Source organism: Equus przewalskii, chromosome 28 (genome assembly GCF_037783145.1).
Source record: "Equus przewalskii isolate Varuska chromosome 28, EquPr2, whole genome shotgun sequence".
Classification (NCBI taxonomy): Eukaryota; Metazoa; Chordata; class Mammalia; order Perissodactyla; family Equidae; genus Equus; species Equus przewalskii.
The window spans coordinates 1,007,304-1,024,581 of NC_091858.1; the positions used below are offsets into that span (position 1 = coordinate 1,007,304).

Here is a 17,278-nt window from a genome sequence, read left to right on the forward strand (position 1 = left end):
TCTTTAAATACCAAAATCTTTATAAAATAGTTTTGTTGGCAATCTTTCCAAATCTATTTCACACTCCCTGTCTCCTTAATCAAACTAAGTAAACATAATGCAACATTTCTGATGACTCATTAAGTACATCCATTATTCTACCATGCCATAATATAGCCATTCCCTGAGAAGGTACTGACTACACAGATTTGTCTGCCCTTTGTCAAAACAACTCCAGCTCTTCCACTTGGAAACCCAGCGTTTTTAAGGCTGCATTTTCTCTTTACCTCATTATCAAATCACTTCTTGCTAATGTCCATATACCAGATTAACAGTACTCCCTCCAAATTCATCCTTCTAATCCATGACTAACTAGGAAAATAATTGTTTTCCCAAAGTAATTTCAACTTAAAAATTTAAACAACAACCTAAATGCTGGTAGCCAGCCTTGGTGGTCTAGTGGCGCTCTCACTGCCACAGCCCAGATTTGTCTCCTGGTCCGGGAACCACACCACACCATCTGTCGGTTGTCATATGGTGGTAGCTACATGTTGCTGTGATGCTGAAAGCTATGCCATTGGGATTTCAAATAGCTGCAGGGTCACCCATGATGGACACATTTCAGTGGAGCTTCCAAACTAAGACAAACAAGGAAGAAGGACCTGGCCACTCACTTCAATGGCCAAAAACTTGGCCATTAAAACCTTACGAATAACAGCAGAGCATTGTCTGACATAGTGCCGTAAGATGAGAGGATGGTGCGAAAAGACCAGGCAGAGTTCTGCTCTGCTGTGCACGGGGTCGCCAGGAGTTAGAATCGACTGATGGCACTAACAACAAAAATGCCTGTGTTTTATTAAATTTGTTATAGAAAATCAACTGGATGTGGCTATTACCTTGTCAATGAAGATCTGGCTCAGAGATGATCAGTGGCAGTGCCCAGCCCCATCCACAGTTTTTTTTTTTTAAAGATTGGCACCTGAGCTAACAACTGTTGCCAATTTTCTCTTTTTTTTTATTGCTTTTTCTCCCCAAATCCCCCCAGTACATAGTTGTATATTTTAGTTGTGGGTCCTTCTAGTTGTGGCAGGTGGGATGCCACCTCAACATGGCCTGATGAGCAGTGCCATGTCTGCGCCCAGGATCCGAACTGGCAAAACCTGGGCTGCCGAAGCAGAGCACGCAAACTTAACCACTCGGCCACAGAGCTGGTACCCACCCTGTCCACAGTTTTAAGCGGTTGTTTGTATACTGGTATCTACCTGGGTCTACATGGCTGTTTGCTTAGGATATATCAGGGAAGAAGATTAGGCCAAAAACTTTGAAGTAAAAATTGTGGTTATTATTAAAAACAGGCCATAAATGAGAGTCTGAATAAAATTTGTAAGGTTTATTATACAGACTCTGTAACACCCATTTGTCTGTCTGTTCAGTTATTTTTATTTTAATTTTTTGTGTGTTTTCAACATCTTGAGTCTTTTTCAGACAACTGACCTTTACATAAGTGAAGTATTAAAACAATCACAAAATAAATTGTTTTCCTTTATGGGACTTTTTTTTTATGGTACAGCTACAAACGCCTTTAAATTAAAATGCATTTCTCCATATCCTTAATGGATAGGTAAGCACTGTGTTTAGGACGAAATATTTGCTATGACAGTTTATTTGCCATTGGGTTGCAGGCCTGTTAGAAGAAGCGCATCCCTCCTGAGAACCACCCCCATCCCCATCTGGTGTGTCACAACCAAAAGAGGATGGCTGACAGTCACCATGCGACCTACTACATCCATATCACTATTACATATTCATGCTCGAGTGACAGAAGCAGCTACCTTGATGCACTATGTTATGATGTTTAAAAAACGCTCCAAACATACAAGCATTCTCACTTGTGTGGACACATCTGAATATAAAATTCAGGAGCACTTCTTCAAGATCAAATTAAAAATAGAATCTGAGAATCATTAATATTCCATTTCAGTACCCTTAACGATTACTACCTCCCTACTCAAACTTTTTTCTTTTCTTTTTTTTGGTTAAAAATCTGTTTGTACTCTTTAAGCAGCATCTGTTCTGTCAAAATGTTCTACCAGACATTTTTTTTAAAAAGCATGAACACGATTTGTGGATCCTCAGCTACTTTAAAGTATTATCCTCATCATCGCCACTGTTTTTCACTCAGGGTCTGAACCTCACCAAAGGTAGCATCATTCTCTCTGTCCCTGACTCGCCTGTGACCGGAAGCAACAGCATGCTTCCAGATCTCCATGGGGGAAGCAGGAGCAGAAACGCATCACCAGCCTTTTATCACAACCCAGCTTGATTCATTTCACTGAAAAAAGCAATATTCCATATTTTAAGCCAGAACCTTTAAAGCTTTTCTCTTAAAAAGCTTGCTCTCCTGCTTATAGCAGGATAAGCATCCAAGCCCTTTTCCTCCATAGATACTGTTGCTACCAGGTTTCCATGACCTTCTCTTGGAGAGAGCTCACCTACTCTAGGCAACAGTTGATGCTCTTTTTTTAGCTACACTTAAATACCACCCATAAATTCCTATTTTCAACTACATACTCCAAATATAACTCAGATCAAGTATTTTTGAGAATTCACTTCAGGCTTTTCATTTATAAAAAGTTCAGCCTTTTTTCATACTGGGCCTGCTTCTTCCTCTCATACAAATCTTGAGTGATTCTGTGAGAATGCTGCTAAAAAGGGGCAATTTTCTTGGATTTAAATCTGAACTTTCACTATTAAGTACACACTTCTTTATCTAAAGCAATCAATATAATATAAAAATTAACATTTGAGAGATGTGATTTGAGTTTACAAAGAAAAAAATGACATTGAGAACACTCCCAATATTTAGATTGAAAGGATACTTAAAGATCACATATCGAGTTTTTCCAGCTTCTTCTTTGCCACAGAATATTTTGCTCAAAAAACATGAGTATTTGGGCACAACAGAAAACAGAGTAACAAGTTCTGGTTGTGGCGGGGAGTGGTGACAGCCAGGGGCGGGCGCTGATGCTGTGAGCTCCAGGAGCCTGAACGGAAACCCTGAAAATTAGGTACACAGCCCAAATATCTTATTTTACAAAGAAACTAAGGCACAAAGAGGTGCAGCTATCACCCTGAGCCTCCATTACTAGTCACTAGCATCACTAAGGCAGGCTCGGAGCCCAGTGACTTCCACAACCCAGTCACAAAAGCTAGAGCAGTGTGAGAAGCAAAGCAGCCAATGTCTATGAACACGACGATGCATTCTAGATGGCATGATGCTGCCCACTGGACACACAGCATCCTATCTAATCTTCAGAATCACTCTTGGTGAGGAAGGTGTCATTATTCATGTTACACAGGAGAAAGCTGAGAAAAGTTAAGCTGCCTGCCCACAGGAAAACACTGGGCTTGCTTTCCAGATCTGACACCGCTCACTCCACATGCCCACAAAGCCTCCATCACATCCTGCCTAACAGCGCCAACAGGAACTCGGAGGAAACCACCAGGCTTTTCTACCAATAATGTTCTTCACACCACACGGCGTAGAACAACGGTGATAGAGGAAGCGACAGAGGGGCAATCTGGAAAAACAATTTAGCAACAGAAACTAATTCAATAGCTGATCTATTTCCCTCAATACTTTCACCACTCACGTCCAAGCCACCATTCCTTCTTGTGTGGACTCCCGTAACCATTTCTTTACTGTCTTTTCTATTTCTACTACTTCCTTCCAAACAATTCTCCACAGCATCCAGGGTAATAATAATAATTTTTTAAAAAATAGATTCATGTGATTTTCAACACTTGAAAATAATTCCCATTGCCTTTTTCTTAATACACCATTGTTTTTAACACTGCTACACAGTTATATCTAACCTGTTGAGCATGATAGTCAGTACTTTGAAAGAAAGACCAAGAGTAATAAAATTTCATTAAGGTAATTTTTAAATGATACCTAAATCTCTGGCTGAATGGAGAAAAACTGCCCCATTTGCCTTTCTTTTTAGTGGACTTTCTTTTTCCACTGAATATTTTGAGATAATTGTAGATTCACATGCAGCTGTAAGAAATAAGAGATTTCTTATACCGTTTGCTCAGTTTCCTCCAATGGTAACATTGGCAAAACTAGAGTATACTATCACAACCAGAATACTGACATTGATAAAACCCAATCTTATTCAGATTTCTGCAGTTATACTTGTCCTCACTGATAATAATGGCAGCAAAGATGAAAGAGAATAGAGCAGAACTGGGGAACTGTTGCTTAAGGGGAGCCTTTTGGTAGAAAGAAGTGCAGGGCCATTCTCAGCATCAAGTGTCCAGGCTGCTGCCCAATGAGAGGGTCCAGGTAGACAGGAGAGGGGCCTGGGAAGTGGGCTGCACTGGCTCTGCTCTCTCTTTTTCAGAAGAATCCTTACAGCTCGTGCTGTTCACTGTGTAAACAGGTCCTTTTCAGAGTTTGAGCTTATAAAAAATTGCTTATCTCTAAATTTTTAATGGCTGATTTTTTATTTTTGCTTATCCTTACATACAACTGTAATTGATTAAAAAGCCTAATGGTTATGAACCAGCATAGTATAATTTTACATTTCCTAATTACGTTTCTTCCTTGTCCAACAAAACACATTAATCTTTATTTAAAACGTGGCGTTCTTTCTTGATCTTTTGAGTCTGTTTAAATGCTACCCTCCTGGCTAATTTCTCCATCATTTTCACAAATTATTTTTCTCTAAATATACAAAATGAGAAAACTGCATTTAAAGCAAAACATATAATGCTTTCAGCCAACTACATGTGTTAAGGAATGGATGCAGTTGTAACCTATATATTTTTAGAGACTTTTTTTTAAAAAACCTCACCTAAATTCTGTTTCTTGGGAAAGCAAGGGAGAACAAATGCATATGAATAAGAACTTTTATTTAACAATTCACTACATTATTTACCATTTCACTAGCGGAACGAAGCATGTGAATTCCACTAAGCCAGGCAGCTGACTTACATTCTTTCAATTCAACTGCCACTCCCAACCACCCAGCAAGCGCACGCGCACACACAGACACACTTTACCCTTAACTGCAAACCTGAGAGTGAAAAAACTTTTAGTCTTCCCTTAAGAGACTGCAAGCTAATTTCAAAGTTAATAAATTCCCAAGTAAACGAGACAGAAGTCAGCCATTTCTACCAGAACTTAAATTTCCTAAGAATATTCTAAAGTCAAACATCTAATCATAAGCAATAGCCTGAAAGGATGGCATGCTATTGACTTGCCCAAGCAAGATTTATTTCCTTTGCTTTGTAATGATTTACAGTGGCAATGACGTGTAACTGCAATTACTCTTAAAGCTATTTGTGTACTTAAGCAGATTTAGGAGGAGGTATGTTTTAAAACACTCGGCGAATTGTATTCAGTTTTGTTTTTCAGTTATGTTAAGATCATTCTGAAAGACCCGGGTGTTTTGTGGTGTTGTTTCTGTCCTCTACTTCCTTAAGATGATGTTGTTGGGCCCCAAGGCAAGCTGCTCCAAAACAGCGCACAGTGGCATACTGGTTCTTTTGAATTAAAGTCACTTGAGAAGCAAAAAGGAGTACTGTGACCCTCCTGACCCTGTGCCCCTGAAGCAGGAAACGTCTCCCACGTGAAAGGCACCCTGCCTCGGACCAGGGACAGAGAGACACCCTCATCACCAGAGCTGGGGGATCAGGGCAGGAGTAACCTTGGCATATTTTTATTAATTTACTACCCCAAGCCCAAACTCTGCTTAGATTCCTTACTAATCAAGCACCCAAACCTAAGTTTCTTTGTCCTGTCAATTCCTCACAAATTTATTGTTTGTTTGTGTAAAAAGTATAAAAGATGCCTGCTTTGGTCACTTCTCTCATCATCATTTTTATGATCTCCCATACATACACATTAAGTTGGTTTTTCTCGTGTTACTGTCTAGTGTTAATTTATTATTAGTCCAGCCACAAGAATTCAAGAGGGGTAAGGAGCAAATTTCCCCTTTCACGACAATACAAAAATTCTTAAAGAAGGTATTTTTTAGCTAATTTTTTTTTCTAATTCCTCTTTGCACTTATTGAATTTAACCGCTGTTCAAGAAAAAAAATTAAAAACCTAACCATGACTAGGATAAAAATATTAAGGAGAACATTATTTGAGTATCAAGTGATAGGCAGCAAAAAGAAAACTCGGAGAGAAAACAATTAGGATTTCATGTTTCATTGTCAAAATATTCAGTTTGATGCCTCCTCAAAATGAAATTATTGTGCAACCAATAACAGACCTTCCACCCTATATGTTCCTATGCCGCTTTTCACTGGCTCCTTTTCTCTTATTTCATATTGTTTCTTCTCTTGTTTCATACGAATATATTTTGAAATAGCTACTTCCCCTCTAAATATGTAAATAACTGGGGGTCACCACCCATCCCTGTGTCTCTCTGTTATGTGCAGCAGTACCCCCTTATCCACAAGGTATATGTTCCAAGAGTCCCGTGGATGCCTGAAACCACTGATAGTACCAAACTCTATATATACTATGTACATACATACCTGTGATAAAGTTTAATTTATAAATTAGGCACAGGAAGAGATTAACAACAATAACTAATAACAAAATAGAACAATTATAACAATATACTATAATAAAAGTTCCTGTGGATCTCAGAATCTCAGCATATGACTTAAAGGAAGCATTGTGCAGCTTCTCTTTGGCGTGGCCAAATTGCCAGCATCACTACTTTTGCACGTTGGGGCCATTATTAAGTAAAATGAGGGTTACTTGTACACAAGTACTGCAATTCTGCGAGAGTCAATCTGCTAAGTGAGACAGCTGCTAAGTGACTAATGGGCAGGTAGCATGTACAGCATGGAGACACTGGACAAAGTGATGTTTCACATCCCAGGTGGGATGGAGCAGAACGGCGTGAGATGTCATCATGGTACTCAGAACGGTGTGCAATTTAAAACTTGTGAATTGTTATTTCATTTGATGTTTTCAGACCACAGTTGACAGAGGGTAACTGAAACCAAGGAAAGTGAAACCATGGATAAGGGGGGACTACTGTAAGGAGAAATGAAGATTATCAACCAACAGAGTTAGAAAGGGAAAGCAGATTGGACTGAAAATAAAAATGCAGGTTTTGTATTAAAACCAAGAATAGAGGTTTACAGGAAACTTAGAAAAAAATAAAACGTAGGGAAACAGAAGGCAAAGGAGTAAGGTGCTACATTTTGAACATGAGATAGAGGAACATTCAAGTGAATTTTTTAATTCTTCTACAAAGAGTTTCAGAAATACACATATGATGACATGCCAACACTCTCCCTAGTCCCTTGGTATCTGCCCCTGAGGAGACCAAGTGGAAGAGATCCCCAGACTAAAATAGTCAAGAGTCTATGGAAACTGCTGAAACAGCAGCAATCCCTGACCTGAGCCTTGCGGTCTAGGACTCTCCACTCGGAGAAAACACAAGAGAGGAGGCAGACATCAAGCAACACTTCTTCCCCAGAGATTTTGAGTCATTTCAAATAATTCACATCTCCATTAATATTCTAGAATTATCTTGACATCTTTAAAGAGGACAAAAACTAATATGCTTCCTCAAATCTTCTTCAAGATTCCAGTACTAGTTTAAGACCGAATTGTCCTCACCTTGCAGCACTTCCTCTCCACTTATAGCATCAAAGACCCAAACCAAACATAAGATATAAAAATGTGGCAAGAGGGGTAGGCCCAGGAGAAAGGGACAGTTAACAACATAAAAAGCCAAGAGAAATATAGGGTTAACCAAGGTTCACTTTCAGGTGCCTACACAACGCAAGCAATGCAACAGGTTAAGACAGACTTTACAGAACAAATGCTTCTTGTAGAGGCTTTTGATAGCTATTCTTTAGAACCAACAAGTCTTTGGCAAGAAAGCAAGCCATAAATGAGGAGGATTCAAAATTTTACCATAAAAGGAGGAAACAGTCAAGGTTAGGGTCACAGATTGTTCCTTTTGAAGAGCAAGAGGATGCCTGTGCTTAGCCTAAAAAGGTCTAGGGAATAGAGGTCTTGGTCTGTTGACAAGAGTCCCACTTGGCCCTAGGAGTTGTACAACACCTTAGGTCCAAATACCCACAGGATGGGATGGAGTCCCTTTCCAGTTCACTTTGAGCCAGATAAAGAACAATATTAAAAATAAAAAGGTCTAATAGCTAACACATATAGCATTTACTACATGCTAGGACTCTAAAGGCTTTATATATTAACTCATTCAACTATTAAAACAACTAGATGAGATGGGTACTAATAAAATCTCCCATCTCACAGATGAGGAAGTTGAGAGACAAAAGTTTAAATGACTTTGCTCACAATCCCTCAGCTAGCAAGAGAGGGGAGCTGGGGTTAGAACCCAGGAAGTACAGTTCCCAAGTCCCTAATCAGAATCATCACACTACACTGTCTCTCAGGAAGCTGAGCCTCCAATCCAGAGCCGGCCCACATTTTACATCCTTATCCCTCTCTTTTCATGTCCTTATGAGTTTTATTATTTATTAGAGAGTCTTAGGAATGCCTTATTAAATCTATCAGAACCAAAAGCAGAACCTCCCCTTTCCCTTTCTTTTCCACCTTGTCTCCAGGGACACTCAAAGGTAAACCACTGCCACGTGTTGGGATGGGCAGGCCTTGTAGAGCAACAGAACATCCCAGATGGTTTGGTATATTTCACTGAATGAATTACTGTCTTGATGTGATGAGGTAATAGGGAGGGGCACTAATGAGAAAGAGAGAACATTAATGTTTATGCGAGGGAGATGAAATGGAATAATTACCTAAATAAAAATCAAAGTAAGTCTTCTACTGAAATCGTACCTATCCTCCAAAGGCCTATCTCAAAGATCACATCTCCCAGCCAGACTTCAGCTTAAAGAACCTAAATAATATTCTGTTGAATGCCTTTGGTATCTCACTTATTACAATTTATACCATAGGTTTATCTATAACATACTTGAAGCAACTTGTGCGGAAAAAATTATTAGCACAAGGCACTCTATCTGTTTAGGTCATCGGAGTGAAAGAGAAACTGCAGTGGGAGTGGAAGTTGTGAAAAGGGGTCAACGTACCCCCCAGCCCTCTAGGGCAGTCTAAGGCAAATTCAAAGCAAGATAATAACTGAAGTCTCTGAATTGAAGGCTTGAAACAAGTTTCTCATTTTTCATACATTTAAGTATGTTAAGGTCTTTTTTTTCCATAACCATTTCTGTTGAGAACAAGCAGAATTCAGATTATACTTTTATTTTAATATGGAATAACTGTGCATTTTAAGGGAGAAAAAAACCCCTCCATCTTTCTCAATAGTTTGTGATCTCTGAGGACAGGGGCCCATTTGGTTCCAGTGAGTTCTCCAAGTCCACACACCTGGTGAACATACCGTGGGCCTTCACAAATATTCTCGACTACACAACCACAACCACACTCAACAAGAGACAGAAACCTAAATGCTACTTTTGATTCAAAGAAATCTAAAAGTAATGACTTCTATATGTAACCATAAAAGCCTCGTTTCAATCCAAGTAACTTTAAGCTTCTTATCTCATAAATTAAACCGAATGTTCTACATGCCTGTAATTTTCTAAGTTGGAGAGGGGGTGGAAGAAGAGAGAGAGGAGTTACTCAGAACCTGTAAAATGATACCAAACGTTTTTGGGTTTATCTGTCTGTATGTATGTATCTGTGTGACACGTATATAATCATATTTCTCCCCCCCCCAAATTCAAATGAATATTCCACCCAATAATTAATCTCAGCAGATAATCAAGAGATAGCTATGGAGAGAGAGAGAGAAGAAAGAGGCACAAAAGAAAAATAAAGAAAACACAAAAGAAAGGGGAAGACAGAAATAGACCAGCAGGAAGAAAGGAAGGGAAGGGAATGGGAAAGGAATAGCCACATAAAGAGTGAAATGAAACAAAAACAGTTCAAAGAAAACTTTTTCTTGTTGAAACTTCCAGTAAAATCCAGATTCCTGCCGAAATGGAAAACTCTCAGCTTGGGTGAGTGACTGGCTGAGGTTTGTTATGAAAGGAAATCAATATTTTACTTGACAATTTCCACTCTAAATGCCACTGTCATTTTCAGTGCCATTTCGTTGTCATCTTCCCACAGTAAATAAAGAATAGTATAATACATATTATTCCCCCTGAGCTTTGTAAACAAGATCTCAATCGCACAACTCCAATAAATCATCCAGCAAATTCTTGGCAGAGTAAATCAAAGAAAACACGTTTACCCGAGGTGAACGGCAGCCACTGGACTGTGCATTAACCAAATTTGGTTTCAGACAGCTCCACCAAACACGCTCTAAATCTACCCAATAATTTGCCCACAGCCATGCTGCCATGAGCCACCACTAAAATCTAAAAACTTCACTATGAAAATGTTTCCCATCAGTTTTCATTTCTGATGTAACTTGGTCAAAGCCTCTTAGACAGACTCCATTATTTTCCATGTTAACACCGCTAGGCTGAAAAAGAGGCTTTCTTTGTCCCGTTAATGTGGGTCTACTGTACAGCTTCAGTGGATATATGGAACATATTTATCATGTCTCAATCCAACACCTCTTATCCCCCATTCCCATGTGGAACTGTAGCTTTAGAAATGGCAACAAATCTACAAAGAAACAACTTGAAAAATACCTTCCTTATAGAGTTACTTTTCTTGCTGCTTTTTTCATAATGTAATTTTTTAATAAGCTACAATTAAAGTCAGTAAGACTTAGAATCTCATAATACCATAGTTTTATAAGCTTCTTCCATTTTATATAGTATGTATGTCTTTCCAAATCTGGCAGAACCCTATTCTATATATTTTACATAGTTTAAAAATCACATAAAACATAATAAAGGACTTATCTTTCAACTACATTTCCATATTATACCATGATTCAAATGTGCCACCCTTCTTAGCAAATTCATTCGAAGGAACTGATTCCAAAAGAAATCTACAAGTGTATAAAGTTTTTTAAAAGAAGGCTAGAATCAAACAGAAATCTGTAAAAGTCACATTCTCGACATACACATCTTATCCTGAACTTCTAAAATATTCACATCCGTTATCAATCACTATTTTATATTTGATGAAATGTGTATCTCCTTTATGCTGCTGCAGAACATTATGAATTCCAAAGTTGATTTTGCTGTCTCCTTGAAATCAATTTGATGATAGGGATAAACATGGTGATTATTACCAATAATGAAGCCAAGTGCTAATAATTCAGGCGTTCTACAATTATTATGTTTAATTTAGTCTATTTCCAGAGACAACCTGAGTGGCTCTGTGACTAGGGACTGAACATAGGCAGAAGTACTTCCATTATAGTCTGCAAACTCTTTCTTGTTTCCATAGCGAAAATACCTTCGTGACTTTTCTCAAGTGATAACAGTCTGCTTACAAATAAATAAAAAACCGCCCACTACTTTTATCAACAATTATTCCAAATCTACTTATTATCCCACCATTATTGATTACAATGTGGACTTTTAGGAATTATTAATTGAAGGGTACTTTGCAGTCTGACGCATCAAGGACAAGACCCAAGAGAAACATCATCAATAAAACCAAAAACAAAAGAACAAAATACTTAAGTGATCCTTAGGCTGTCCATTTTGAATTAAAAAGCAAGCAGAAAATATAAACATAAGTATATTTTAAAAGCCAGTATTTCAATGCTTACTTTCAGGAGATCCTTGGAGAAATCACCACCCTCATTTACCCCTTGGAGGTTTGCAATGAACTCCTGGCAGGTCATCTTCTTTCCAATATTCTGGAATATAGGCAAATAATACATCATAATGACATATATGGAATTAAGATTAATTCCTAAAATGTGATCAAGCAAAGCAAGATTGATTTGGATTTCAAAACATGAATACACACCCCTTCCCAGAACATATATATATACACACACACATACATAGAATACAAATTTATATGTACAACAAAAACAGACGGTTTATTATGCTTTTAAAACTGTCATTAAATATAAGTAGCAAAATTACGTCAAACCTTTATTTTAACTTAAGAAAAAATCTGAAAAATCTATACATTTATATAATTAACAGTTTTTAATGAAAAATATAGATTAAAATGACATTTCTGAGCTTAATTCTAACAGCTGTTTATTTGCTTGTTTATTTGTATTTCCTAAATACTGTCCAGAACTATGAAGGATCTGAGAATTTAGCTTACTTTCAAGCTAATAAGACTAGTCTGTCAATCTCATGAATACTGGCAGAAGTAGTAAGACTCCTGGGGCAGACACACAGGAATTTACCACAACAATAGGGATTAGCCAGAATATCAGCATTTTCTTGCTCCAGTCCCAAGTCTCATTTCTCACAGAGCAACTTGTGTTGGGCCAGCTGACACCTGCACATGCAGTGGATTGTGATACAGGCAAGGAACCCTGAGATTTGGGAACCTGAATCTTCATACTGGGCAGTAAGCATGCTTGCTCCTTTGCTCTAAACCGAGAAGCCAGCTTTTATCTTCCAAAGCTATAAGCAGACCTATCCATTGCTCTGGGGTTACCACACCTTCCAAAAGCTGCTCGCTATAGAAATAATCTTGAAAGATAGACCAGAACAAAGGCAACCAAAGCTTCTGTTCACAAAAGGTGCAGAAAAGCAAGAGACCAGTGGAGAAGTGTGTCCACACACACTGCCAAGCCGACTCAAGGATAATAAGTTTAACTAAAGAAAATCTCATTAATAAACAAAACATAATTAGAAAATCTAAACTACAAAAAGAGAAAAGATACAAATATGCTGACTGGGAAAACTAATAAAATTACTATGACAGAGAATCACCTCCTATGCCAACACCAATCAACTGGTCAAAGCTGCCAGTTGCGAAGGATTCTGAGGTTCAGTCTGAACACTAGCAGAAATCCATCACAAGCACAGGAAAGGGATAAAGAACACAGACAAGAGGCACAAATATGGGATCTCCGGCAAAATGCGGTCCAGGCGAACCCGAAGTGCACCCACATATTAATATCCCTGTGCACAACACACATACAAGGAAAATGTATGTTCTGCAAGGCTATTTTATTCATAAAAGACTAAGAGTGAGGTAGAACAGTAGTCTTCAAGCTGGGGCAGAATACTGCTGGAGGTAAAGACTGTAAAGGGATGCAATGCCATAGAGAGTTTTCAGTGAGCACGCATACAGAAGCTTAACTTTCAAAGTGCAGATGTGCCTGAGAACCTACAACCTATGTGTCTTAAAAGTAACAGCTTCCTACTTCCCCTTTTACGACTGCTCTTCTACTTTACAACGTGAAACCCAAGCTACCTAATTAATTATAGTGAAAATGCTAAATATTTTTTGTTAAAAATCTTGCTTCTTCCATCATCAAAGAGGGCATGATCAGACTTTACATGAAAGACTGGATGAATGTTTTAACGAGAACTGGCTTTGCCAACTAACTTACTTGGTAGACAGTTCCCGTAATTTGAATAAATTAAGTCTGCAGTCCTAAGTTGTGATAAAAATTTATTTAAAGCACAGAAAGGAACTTTAATGAAAAATACTGTTTCACAACATTATATTGAATAAGACATCTCAATTTTCCCAATCTTACCAAGTGTATCAGATCAAACAGTGCGCCTCAAGGTAAAAGCAACAAGCATCATCAATAGTCATTTTGACTGACTTGGCAAGCCCTTTTTAGATGTGTTCTGATGATTTGAGAAAACGAATGAATAATGACTAGGCAGCAAATTCTTTTCCAAGTCAGGTGGATTCCAATTCTCTTCTTTTTAACAAAATTAAAAGAGGACATAATTTAATCCTCAGTTAAAAAACAAAATGTTTTTTAATATAAGATTTGGTGAATTCAAATACTTGTATCATTATCTGTTTTTTAATCCATTTTGTATTGTTAACAAGGACAAAAATTTCTTTTGGAATGACTGATATTTAAAAACTTCAAATCTTATAGTCATAGGAAAATGGAACTTTCAATTTACACAGTTTTTTGTTGCAAATAAGTATCAACAATAATCAATAAAACATTCCCAAGTATAAAAGCATATTACACGAGGAAAAAAAAACTATGGAAAAGTAGACAAGTTATGAATACTAGGAGAAAAAGAAATGGAATATAATGAGTTGATTTTTTTATATAATGGAGGAGAGCCAACTCACTGTATCTTTTAAAATATCAGCTTTATTGAAATATAAACTTCACCCTTTTGAACAATTTAGTAATTCTTAGTATACTGAAGTTATGCAGCCATCACCACTATCTAAGTTCAGAACATTTTCATCACCCCAAAAAGACACTCTATCCAGCAGCAGTCACTCCCCAAATCTCTCCCCCCATCCCCACTACCCACTTCCCGGCCACCACTGACCTGCTTTACACTGACATGGATGTGCCCAGAGAGGACATTTCAAATAAATGCAATCATAGAAACCGTGGCCTTTAATGACTGCCTTCTTTCCTTTAGCATAATGCTTTCAAGGTTCATCCCTACTGTAGCATGAATCATTTTATTGTCAAATAACATTCCATTGTATGAATGTACCAAATTCTGTTTATCCATTTAGAAGTTGATGGATATTTGGTCTGTTTCCACATTTTGATTATTGAATAATGTTGCTGTAAGTATTTGAGTGCAAGTTTTTGTGTAGACATACGTTTTCATTCCTCCTACGTACGTAGCTCAATAGTGGGATTGCTAGGTCATAGGGTAACTCTGTGCTTAATCATTTGAGGAACTGCCAGAATGTTTTTCAAACTAGCCACACCAGTTTGCAGTCTCATGACAAGTGTATGAGAGTTTCAATTTCTTTACATCCTCACCCACACTTACCTACCCTTTTCATTTTAGCCATCCTACTGGGTGTGAACTGGTATCTTCTGGTTTTGATTTGCATCTCCCTAAGGACTAATGATGTTCAGCATCTTTTCACGCACTTATTGGCTATTTGTATATATTCTTTGGGGAAACGCCTATTCAAATCCTTTGCCCTTTTCTTATTGTCTTTTTATTGTTGAGTTGTAAGAGTTCTTCATATATTCTGGATATAAGCTCCTTCTCAGTAGATAATTTGCAAATATTTTCCCTCATTCTGGGGGTTGTCTTTTCACTTTCTTCATGGTGTTCTTTGAAGCACAAAAAGCTTTTAATCTAGATGAAATCCAATTTATCTATTTTTTTCCTTTGGTTACTTATGATTTTGGTGTCACGTGTAAAACATTACTGTTTAATCCAAGGTCACAAAGATTTACTCCTATGTTTTCTAAGAGTTTTATAGCATTAGCTCTTACATTTAGATATTCGATGCATTGTTGCATTCATTTTTGCACAGGGTAAGAAACACAAATGTAACTTCACTCTTTTGCACGTGGCTATCCAGTTGTCCCAGCACCGTTTGTTGAAAAGGCTATTCTTTCCTCCAGTCTCAGCATCCTCGTCAAAAATCAACCGACCATAAATGGAAGGTTTACTTCTGAATCTCAATTCTATTGCATGGATCTAGATGTCTGGTTTGATGCCAGTACAATATTCTCTTGATTCCTGTAGCTTTGTAGTAAGTTGTCTTCGTATTTGCATTTTTTATTGTGGTTAAAAAAATGCATAAAAAATTTACCATCTTAACCATTTCTAAGTGTACAGTTCAGTGTTAAGTATAATCACGCTGTTGTGAAATTTATGTCCAGAACTTTTTCATCTTGCAAATTGTAAACTCTATACTCATTAAAAGACAACTTCCCTTTTCCCCTTCCCCCTAGCCTCTGGTAACCATCATTCTACTTTCTGTTCTATGAATTTGACTACTTCAGATATTTCATATAAGTGGAATCACCAATTATTTTCTTGTAATAACTGGCTTATTTCACGTAACAAAATGCCCTCAAAGTTCATCCATGTTGTAGCATCTATCAGAATTTCCTTGTTTCTTAAGACTGAATAAATATTTCATTATATGTCTACACCACATTTTTGTTCATCCATGCATCTGCTGATGGACATTTTGGTTGCTCCACTTCTTAGCTATTGTGCATAGTACTGCTATGAACAGAGGTGTGCAATATTTCTTTGAGCTTGTGCTTTCAATTCTTTCGGATTGACACAGAAATGGGATAGTTGCATCATGTGGTATTTCTATTTCTAATTTTTTGAGGAACCTCCATATTATTTTCCACAGGACTGCACTATTTTACAATCCCACCAACACTGTACAAGTGTTTCAGTTTTGCCACATACTCACCACACTTGATATTTTCTGGGTTTTTTTTATAGTAGCCATCCTAATGAGTTTGAAGTGATATCTCATTGTAGTTAAACTGGCATTTTCTCTGATGATTAGTGAATGTCGAGCATCTTTTCATATGCTTGTTGGTTATTTGTATATACCATCATCAGAGAAATGTCTATTCAAGTCCTTTACCTACTTTTAAATTGGGTTGATTTTTTTTGTTGTAGATTTCCAGGAGTTTGTTACATATTCTGGATACTAACTCTTCATCATATATGATTTGCAAATATTTTCTCCCATTCTATAGGTTTCCATTTCACTGGGTTGACTGTGTCCTTTGATATACAAAAATTTGTAAGTTTGATGTAATCCCATGTCTATTTTTGTTTTTGTTGCCTGTGATTTGAGTGTCATATCCAAGAAATCATTGCCAAGTCCAATGTCATGAAGGTTTCTTCTAGGAGCTTTATAGTTTTAGGTTTCATATTCTGAGTTAATTTTTTACATGGCATAAGGGTCCAACATCATTGTCTCGCTTGTGGATATCATTTATTCCCAACACCGTTTGTTGAAGAGACTGTCATTTCCCAATGAGTGGTCTTGGCTCCCCTACTGAAGATCACTACACCATAGATGCAAGGGTTTATTGTTGGGTGCTGTACTCTACTCCATTGGTCTATTTGCCTGTCTTTATGCCTCTTCTGATTATTGCAGCCTTTGTAATATGTTTTGAAATCAGAAAGTATGAGTCTTCCAATTTTGTTCTTCTTTCCAAAGTTGTTTAGGCTATTTACAGTCCCTTGAGATTCCGTACGAATTTTAGGATGAATTTTTCTATTTCTACAAAAAATGTCATTGGAATTTTGATAAGGATTGTATTTAATCTGTAGATCACTTTGGGTAGTATAGACATCTTAACAATATCATCTTCCAATCTAAGAACATGGTAAGCCTTTCCATTTATTTGTGTCTTCTTTCAGTAATGTTTTGTAGTAAGTTTTGAAATCGAGAAGTGTAAGCCTCCAATTTGTTTCTCCTTCTCTG

The 17,278-nt window shown here is 37.4% G+C and overlaps 1 protein-coding gene across 24 annotated transcripts in view; it reads right to left on the reverse strand.

Moving 5' to 3' along the window:
- PSD3 (pleckstrin and Sec7 domain containing 3) overlaps positions 1-17,278 on the reverse strand; it is a 644,089-nt gene that overhangs the window by 225,984 nt on the left and 400,827 nt on the right. For all 24 annotated transcript variants that reach the window (XM_070598606.1, XM_070598623.1, XM_070598605.1 and 21 more), the window contains one exon: positions 11,697-11,786. In XM_070598606.1, coding sequence (XP_070454707.1) covers positions 11,697-11,786 — 90 coding nt within the window. The remainder of the gene's footprint in view (positions 1-11,696; positions 11,787-17,278) is intronic.